This window comes from Protomyctophum bolini, assembly GCF_963924005.1.
Source record: "Protomyctophum bolini genome assembly, chromosome: 17".
In the NCBI taxonomy this organism is placed as follows: Eukaryota; Metazoa; Chordata; class Actinopteri; order Myctophiformes; family Myctophidae; genus Protomyctophum; species Protomyctophum bolini.
The window spans coordinates 8,952,558-8,962,412 of record NC_137878.1 but is presented as its reverse complement, the minus strand read 5'-3'; the positions used below and the strand labels follow the sequence as shown (position 1 = coordinate 8,962,412).

At 41.2% G+C, this 9,855-nt stretch overlaps 1 protein-coding gene across 1 annotated transcript in view; it reads left to right on the top strand.

Moving 5' to 3' along the window:
• The first annotated feature begins 702 nt into the window (after window positions 1-702).
• The window catches only part of dync1i1a (dynein cytoplasmic 1 intermediate chain 1a), a 71,286-nt gene continuing 62,133 nt past the window's right edge, over window positions 703-9,855 (top strand). Inside the window, exons 1-5 of the mRNA XM_080787067.1 lie at window positions 703-821; window positions 1,953-2,067; window positions 4,630-4,717; window positions 6,538-6,579; window positions 8,798-8,857. Coding sequence (XP_080643193.1) covers window positions 714-821; window positions 1,953-2,067; window positions 4,630-4,717; window positions 6,538-6,579; window positions 8,798-8,857 — 413 coding nt within the window. The 5' untranslated portion in view covers window positions 703-713. The remainder of the gene's footprint in view (window positions 822-1,952; window positions 2,068-4,629; window positions 4,718-6,537; window positions 6,580-8,797; window positions 8,858-9,855) is intronic.

The following is a 9,855-nucleotide window of genomic DNA, read 5'->3' as shown; positions in this document are numbered from 1 at the left end:
AAAGCTGCGCTGCTCTTCCAAATCTGGCTGTGACAGGCCGTCTGTGACAGGCCGTCTGCCCCACACTGGATACTATCGCCATTTTATTTCATTGTGTCAACTAAATCCTCATTAATGCAAACTAGATTCAACATACTCAAGCCTGCACACCTTCTAAATATGCCCCCGAAATATTTTACTGAGCAAATGGACTGTTACCACCTTCAATAATAATGATAATAATAGTCTTTATTGTCTCCACATCGTATATTTTTGTTGTCATGGACACTTGTACAAAACATTAATAATTCTACTCAAGTTGGAAGCATTAAGACCCATTTTAACCCTCAATGGCTTCCTTTCTGAAAAAATAACGTCACTGTAAAAAGATTCACGCGTTTAGATATTCTATTTACAATGACGTAGCACTACAAAATGACGTCGGACTTAAATACTGAATTACAGTGAAATCCTCCCAATAGACCATGACGGGAGTGGCACCGTCTTCTGTGAGATCGGGTTGAGTTCATATAAATAGTAATACCCCATCTGTTGAAAGTGTTGTAGAGTAGAGGTTGACGGAATTGTACATTCTTGCCAGATCGAATCACCAGTGCATATTGTGAAAAAATATCATGCAATTGATGCAATAAAGGTCACTCAGTGCGGTGCGCACACAGTGTCACACATGGTCTTCTCCTCTGTACACAGCACGAGCACAACACGACGAGACCATGTCAGACAAAAGTGACCTAAAAGCCGAGCTGGAGCGCAAGAAGCAGCGCCTGGCCCAGATCCGAGAGGAGAAGAAGAGAAAGGAGGAGGAGAGGAAGAGGAAAGAGGTAAGAAGAAAAGTGAGCCGAAAAGTGAGTAAATTCCACACATGTGACATCTCATCACTGTCTGCATGGTCTGCGTGTCTGCTTGCTCCCTCTCACCAGTGTTGATTTTGTCGAACTAACTAATTCATACTCCTATTTTAGAGCCTATTTTAGGGCGGGCGGGTACCGTCCTAAAGTCGGCTTTTCGGTGCTACTGAAAATTTCTGACGAGCCGAAATCATTTCGGCACTACAGCGCCGAAACAGCGGTAAAATAGGAGTATGAATCGGCCCTAATACTATGACGAAAAATGTTTCGTCGACTACCTTTTTTTCCCTGACAAAAACTAAATGGAAACTAAATGAAAACTATAAGCTATGATGACTAAATCCAAGACTAAACAATTTCGTCAACAGAGGAAAAACTAGACTAAAATGTAATGTACATGTGTGACTGCATGTGTGTGAAATGATGATTCAGAACTACAGTATAATCTTTTCCAGAAGTCTTTCTGTGTGTGTGCTTGCATGTGTGTTCACTTGCATGATTTGCATCTATCTTTGCTCCTCAAGACCCCCCCCCCCCCCCCCCCCCCAACACATTTTCATTTCGAAAACACGTATCGACAGTAATTATTATGCATGAATGCAATGGGCTCTATGCACACAGAATAACTCTTCCTACTTCCGGGCCGCTTCCCTACTTCCTTCACAGGTGTTACCGATTATACTAATTAAGGTTCTATTTAGTGTGCAGTGGTTCTCAAACTTTATCATTTCAAGGACCCCCTGAGAGTGTACAATAGGAACCAAATTCATTTAATTGTCAAAGTATTTGTATACTATGTGCAGTGACAATAAATTGAATCTAATCTAATCTAAAAATGGACCTGTAAGGGTCCATTTTGGAACCCACTCAAGAACACTTTTAGACGTATTTCGTATTTCCAGTGAGCCTTACACACTCAATAGCAGCACCCAGAATGGAACAGAGCCGGAATCATTAGTATCAGCGCGGTAACACCTGTGAAGGAAGCGTAGGGAAGGGGCCCCCCGAGTTCTTTCCAAAATGGAGTGTAGTGTGCATTGGTGTACCCGTGTTTGAACCCACAATGGATAACTGGCCGTGTGTTGTTGTGTGCTGTGTGTGCAGGCAGAGAGCCAGCAGAAGAAAGAGGCCGCCCCAGAGGACTCCGACCTGGATCGCAAGCGCAGGGAGACCGAGGCCTTGCTGCAGAGCATTGGCATTTCACCGGAGCCTCCACTAGGTACATCCCATTACACGTTACAAATGATACACCATCAAATGATATTATGGCCTTTCGTCTATTAAATTGCAACGGGATATTCAGAATTTATTTGGCCCTAACAACTGGGACATTTAGAGTTTTTAGTTTTTGCTCTGGTCTACTGTATAGAACCATACTGTATGTAGTAAACTTGAAAGAATGCACACCATCCAGCAGATGCATGCTATATACAACCTAGTTATACAATATGTATGTGTTGTACAATTTCTTTTGCCATTTTACATTTCTGCAAGCCATGGATGCTTTGATACTCATGACGTTTCGAGGCAGGCGCACCGTCAAAATCGAATTGAGTCACATGAGCAGGGCCGACGGTTCAGCGACATTCGAGTTGCTTATACCGATATAGGATGGAATCATGGAAATAAGAAAAACTAAGGAGATCTAGTATTAAGTCGACATGGCATGCATCTGGAAATGTACAGTATAATGTTTTTGGACCAAAACAATTTAAATTCAACAATGTGGTTTGCAGAAACGGTTGCCAACGTCTTTTTCTGGCAACCACGTTGGAATATAATTTGTCATAGTCTTGGCTTGTCAGTTACAGTACTAACATGACATGAATTGGCCATGTGTGTGTTATTCGTTGCATTTAGGCCCAACATTATCCCTGGAGATAAAGGTTGATTTATGTACAAAATCTGAAGTTCATCATGACTTATTCACTATTAACACAATGCCTGCTGGACGAAGCTGGTATGGCGCTTGGGTGCCGGGTGATTTCAGGCTATTCCACAAAAAAAAAGCGTCCGCTTTTGGCTTCCATCTTGAATGCTAAAGTTAATGCTATACCGAGCTAAAATTATGCCCATACTAGACAGCGCTCAACGGATAATCAGAAAAGACACCCGAACATCGCCGATCTGTTCAACACCACGGACAGCGCTTTAGTTTCAGAGAAAAAAAGCCTGCAAAGACGCGGCCTAAAACAGAGGCTAATGGCTATTGAGAAGGTTTTGCAGTGCGGGACCATGCATATAGCAACCGGAGCGATTCAATGAATGAGAAACAACCAGGCAATGTTACAGCGATATTAAACGCCTCATGACGACCCTGCTCGTCATGTGTAATCAGCGCACATGGCGCAAAATTAATTAATCATGACGAGTATACCTGTCCTACGTACGTACTGAAACGGATGATGTTTAGACAATACCGACTACCGGTAAATTCAGTAATGTTTGGATAAAAAAATATATCAAATAAAAATCTTTCTGTCGGAAGCAGTGAATAGACGATGTATTGGAACTATGGTTCTTTAATTAATACCGTACCTGGCAAAGGGTTTGTGGCAGACTGCATGCTTTAGATAGTGTCTAGGTAGGACATGCATGCTTTAAAGTACACATGGCCCTCATCTCTTTTCTTATGAGCATTTTTTATGTTTTCATCATTTCAGACGTTTTTTTGTTCTCTGTTATTTCCCATGTTCTGCACTACGCTATCATGAATGTATGCGTAGTAAATCCGGCTTCACGTCATTTCATCCAGTGCTTCTGGTTGCTCTGCAAGCACTGACATTGACGCAAACATTTTCAACCCATTTGATTGGACATCCTCATGACACTATTTTGCTTTTGTCATCTTTAAGTTGACTCATTTGTTTCCTTGTGTGTGTGCATACCTTGAAGTACAATCATACTTGTTTTAAGACAAACAAATAGAAATACATGTGTCTTTTCATTTATCCTCCTTCCACTTAATAGAAATCTGATCAATTGACTGCAATTCCCCAAATCCCTTTCGCTCCTGATAAACATTATTGGCAGTGTCAGAATTAGGTCACTGCTGTCTCTATTCTGGTTTTAATTAGCTTCTTAATACATTTGTGACCAGATTTGACTGAGAGCCTGCCATCGCGCAAACTCCAGCTTTTCACCAGAGGAGAAAAACGTTATTTTTTTTTTCTTATCCAAAATGAGTTAATACCACAGGCAGACTCTTCACACATAGAGCATGTCTGAAATAAGTGTCAGAGCTGAAATGTAAATATGAAATAAATGCTTAAAACATGTAGCTAGGTGTTAGAGGTCACAGAAGTGAACCTTTCAAGCCTGTTTCCTCAACTCGCTGTTTTCTGCAAGACATTACTCTGTAAGCCATATCTCCAAAACTGGTGAGTCAAACTGAACAACCAATATGTCAATTTGAAGCTATGATTCCCTGCTTTCATATGACATGAAAACGAAAATTCAAAAAAATTCCAATGGCTGTCCCTCAGTCAAAATTAGTCACATTTCATAGTGTAAACTATCCCTGCTAAATTAGTTTTGAATGCAATTCAAAGGATTCGTTTGACGCTCTGTTCCCCTTTTTGTTTTTTTTCTCCATTCTTTATCTTTCATTGTGTATTTTTCTTTGCTTTGCTTTACACACCATATGCATTGTGTCATCCCATCTTTGTTGTTTTGTTTCGGTTGACGGGCCCCCCCATTCCTTCTCATTGGCAACACCTGGGTTCACCAGTCCATCCACTGCAGCCTTTAATGTCAGAATCGTGTTATTTTCATTATTTAGTCCCGAACCCCATGTCCCCCTCCAAATCAGTGAGCACGCCCAGTGAAACCGGGAGCCAGGACTCAGTCGACGGGGCGACAGCGGGCAGGTACGTCGAGAATAAATCGTGAATGTCACTCAGAAACGAATTTGAATGTCAGACTCCTTTGCTAGATTAAGTTAAATAAATATCCCTTGACTTGTCCTGCCTAAAATGAATTAACCACTTAAGCCTTGTATACTTAGTATTGCAACACAAATAGCCAATCAACAAGCTCAGAATATTATGAGCTTGTATCAGCTATTTTCACTATTTTAGAACATTTTCTATTTATATTATATATATATATATATTATTATTATTTTTATTCTTTGGAAAAAAATAGGGATGCCAGGTTGAAAGTGGTCGTAGAGAAAATAGGAGGTGACTCTGACGAAAGGCTTCTGAATTCAACCAATTCACTTTTAAGATTTTCTTAAGCAATGCAACATGAGCTGACCGACCATTATGTAGAGTAGACCATATAAAGGAAAGTTATGTTAAGTTTCGCTCATACCTAATTCACCAGGGATGCACTTTGAGAGGTCACCATTTTAGAAAACCTGTGGTTTCTTCAAGCCGTTGCATGGCTCAATCAAAGTGTGGTCATTATTTTGATCTCATAAAGAGAAGGGGAAAAAAGGCCACTTTCCTTTCTGACAAATTCTATCTCTCTTTCCTTCGTCAATGGGATGACAGGTATAGGTAAGGCTCAGCCTCAGTAAGTGTCGTTGGTGTTGTGGTGGTGTCCTGTTAACCTTTGGATGTAGTATTTGTCATTTTTGTCTCAACATCCCATGCGTTGCTGTTAATTAATGGCCACAGTAAATACGGTTCCTGAGCCATGTGGCCCATACTGTAGGTCTGTTTACTTACTGTAGCACTGAGGCAGCCTGGTGTACAGTACAAGTATACTGTAGGCCTACACCCCCTGGATGTGATGATGCTAGTATCATGTCACGTGGACTCAACGCCAATCCAACCCTTGACGATGAGTGCCAAACAGGGAGGCATTGGGTACCATTTTGTTATAGTCATCTGTGGTATGACACGACCAGGGATTGAACCCCCGACGTTGCAGACTCATATGGCAGTCAAACTATATCCACAACAGGCCACTGAGCTGGTACAGCATACTGTAACGTACTGTAACATTGAGTAATATATTGATACACTTTCAGAAAGCATCCTTGGTGCGCCTCTGGACCAAATATGTTTAGAATGTGGAATAGGCTTAAAACAGAAATGTAAAAGTATTACTTATTAGGACTCAGTGTGAACACTGAGTCCACAGTACGATAGACGCTCGCTCAGTCATTGTATTCTGTAGTATCATGCTTATTCATAACATAAGCGATAGCTCATATTCTGTATCTCTCTCACACACACACACACACACACACACACACACACACGTTAATCTTTCTCATGATATCAGCACAGCACCTTAATTCGAAAAGTCTGCACAATTAATTATATTTGACACTGAGAAGAAAAAGTGTCATCATTTTATTCAAGATCTTTCCATTTTGGACTCGGTGGCCGATCACTGTGAGGTTGTGTTCCATTGTGATACAGCAAGGGGTGGAATTGGGGTAGAAGTATATATCTTGTCAGAGCCAAACTGGGTTCCCCCCCCCCCAAAAAATACTGTATATCTTACGGTGAGGTGATGATTTCTGATTTCTTTTTAGGTTTTACAAATTGGATTTTACAAAACGGTGAGTTATAGTTTTCAAGTCCCTTGGAATGAAAACCTTCCAACCCCAAATCCACCCCGGAGTATGGCATGCCATTTTTGAGCATCTCCATCTGTGGCTGTGTGTGCGTGTGCGTGTGTGTGCGTGTGTGTGTGTGTGTGTGTTTTGTGTGTGTGTGTGTCCTCTTAGGTCAGGTATCTCTAAAAACAAGTCTCAAGCACAGAGTGACAGGTAAGCATTTTCACCTCAAACCCAGGAATGCCCCTCGATCCCTCTCTAGCCCTCACTTGAACACAAACAGGAAGGCACATCATGTCGTGCTTATAAGAAACCAAAAGACAACGCAGTGGCAATTTAGCCTTCCTCTCTATCTCGCTGCCTGTAACATCAGTAGTACCTGTCAGGGGTCTCGTTTTTTCCCCCTCTGTATAACATCAGTTAGGCTCGAGAGATTTCCACTCGCTTGGGCTGAGCAACGCAAAGGGCACGGTTGACGGAACACTCTGGTTCGTAATGTTGTGCCATTTCTGTAATGCTGTTTACTGTTAAACCACTCGTCCTGTCAGGGGAAATAGGTTCTTTTCGAATGGCACTATATACAGTAGGCCCCTTTTCCACCGGTTTGGAACCACTTCAGTTCTTTTTGGTTCTTAGTCCCATGAGCCTACAGGGTCTGTATTTTGCGTGTCTTAAGTACCAGGTCTTATTCCCTAACTTGAGTAAACTAAAGACCTGGAGGCGTGATCAATGCCATTTGGCTATTCTGAGTGTCCAAAGAGCATTGATCACGCCTCCAGGTCTTTAGTTTACTCAAGTTAGGGAATAAGACCTGGTACTTAAGACACGCAAAATACAGACCCTCCAAAATGTGAACCTTATAATTGTGAATTGAGTGTGCAAAACTATACCCATGTTAAATTGTTATCACCATGAAACTTCCCCAGTTGATTACTTGCACAAAGACAATGATATATTGTATTACAAAACTTTTAATTTGAAATATGCAAATTAGGCATTACACCTAAATTATTATACGAAAATATGCAACAAATTTAAAATATGAAAAAGCTACTACTGTGGAATGGTTATATAATATATATTCATTTACTTATATTGATCCTATAAACAATTTAATATAGGTATGGTTTTGCCCACTGAATTCATAATTCACGTTCCAATTTTGGAGGTCTGGCTCTTGAACTAAGAACCAAAAAGAACTGAACCGGTTCCCAACCGGTGGAAAGGGGGCCACGTGGCACCAACTGAAGGGCTAATGGGCATGTTCACTCCACACCATTATGTTGGCAAGCGAAGACTTGTGAACTGACCAAGGGACATCACAATCACAATCACATTGCTCATTGCACAATTGTACAATTAGTAGATGCATTGCTTACAGTGTGTTAGCAGTAGCGCAAGTGCTAATCCTCACCACCTATAGTGTCCACATGAAGGAGACTAAAAACACAACGACACTTTAACTTTTGTCATATGCAGTACTCATTCAAAAAAGGTTCTATATTTCCAATGATATACCGGTATTTCTCATAATATGTATATGTATTACCAATATATTATATATAATATTATAAACCAAATTTCTTTCCAGTTCCTCATTGAACCTTTTTTGGTAATGCATTACAATACATGCATACAGTTTACTGTACACTGTATGTTATGCATTTAGTTTAAGTTATAATCTTTCTATAGAATGCATTGTTCAGTTGTTTCAATGTATCAAAATACAGCAATTGAATTCTTTATGCCTTTATTTAACTACATTTACTGTGTGTGTGTGTGTGTGTGTGTGTGTGTGTGTGTGTGTGTGTGTGTGTACATATGTACATATTTGTGATGGAGTAGGTCATTGAAAACAATGCCTTAATATCATTTCCCATGATCATATGACCTTGTATGCTATCAGGTTTACTGTTACCTCCATAGACATCAATCAAGTTTATTTATTTTTTTACACGCAACCCTTACATTATTCTCCCATGAACCGCCTGATGTTTTCAGCCTCACGTGGCGTCTCCTTGGCAGAAGATCAAGAGATATACACTACTATCGCCTTTAAATACACACACGACATTTAAGTAGGCCTACTAAGAAATAACGTAAAGACCTCCAGTTTCCCCACAATTCCCCTGTCTAAACCACATTTGTTCAATGTCATGGCCTTTCCTTGTTATTCAAGCTGAACGTCCCAGATGAAGCCATTCTCTAGATGACGTGTGTGTGTGTGTGTGTGTGTGTCTGTGTGTGTGTGTGTGCGCGCGCCCGTGTGTGTATGTGTAAGCATGTTTGTGTGCATCCATGCTTGTGTCCTTTCTTCTTCCTGTGGGTGTGTCAGTATGTAATTGTAGGTCATCTGTCAAGTGTGTGTGTGTACTGTAAAAACCATGCCTGTCCTCTTCTGCCCCTTTGCTCCCCCTGCTGGTGATGTCAGGACACTGCAGTGGGACACAGACCCATCCGTGCTGCAGCTGCAGGCAGACTCTGAGCTCGGGTACGTTCTCTCTCCTCTTTTACTCTCTCCTGATACATTTTGGGACAATCTGACAATAATGTGCTATTTTTCATACATTTGAAAACTTGACATAGTCCTTTCTACTTTTGGTACTTTAACCCATTTAGGACTGAGGTCGATTAAAAAAAAAAGCTTCTAAATCCTAAAGTTTTTCTGAAAAACCCCATGTTTCTATATGTGTCAGCGGTGCTCAACCTTTTTCATGTCATGGACCCCCAGAATTATCTCTTATTGGGCCACGGACCCCCATCTCAAAATATGTAGTTTCAGGGGGACCCCCCCAGAAGCCAATATTTTAGTTAAAAATGTTCGCTCTGAAATATATATTCAAATATTTGCGCCACATTTTCACAACTTTTCAAAAATAGCAGACCTACAAGTTCGTAGCGCGCCACTTGTAGATCTGCTATTTTTCAATAGCTAAAGTATAACATAATGCTTAAAGCAGTGGTTCCCAAAGTGGGGTCCGGGGACCCCCAGGGGTACCTGAGGGAGTTCCAGGGGGGACCCATCTATTTTGTTCACGTTCATAAAGTGCTAAAGTGTTTAAAGCAGTGGTTCCCAAACTTTTTCATGTCAAGGACCCCCAAATTGACACTACTTAGCCTGTGGACCCCCATTTGAAAAGATATGCCAGGGACCCCCATAAGAGAAGACGTACACATTTAGACGTCTACATTTAGACGTCTACATTTAGACGTCTACATTTAGACAGTGTCCCCCCGAGTGCCTCCGCAATGCCTCCCCAGTGTGCCCCCCGAGTGCCTCCCCAGTGTGCCCCTGAGTGCCTCCCCAGTGCCTCCTCAGTGCCTGCCCAGTGTCCCCCAGTGTCCCCCCAGTGTCTCCAATAGCAATACAAGAGCAATAATACAAATTAATCTTAATGTATTAATCTTATTAATTAATGAATCAAATTAATTAATTAATCAAAATTGCGGCCTGTGCCCAGCACCATGCCAAAGCTTTTTCCTGTAGGA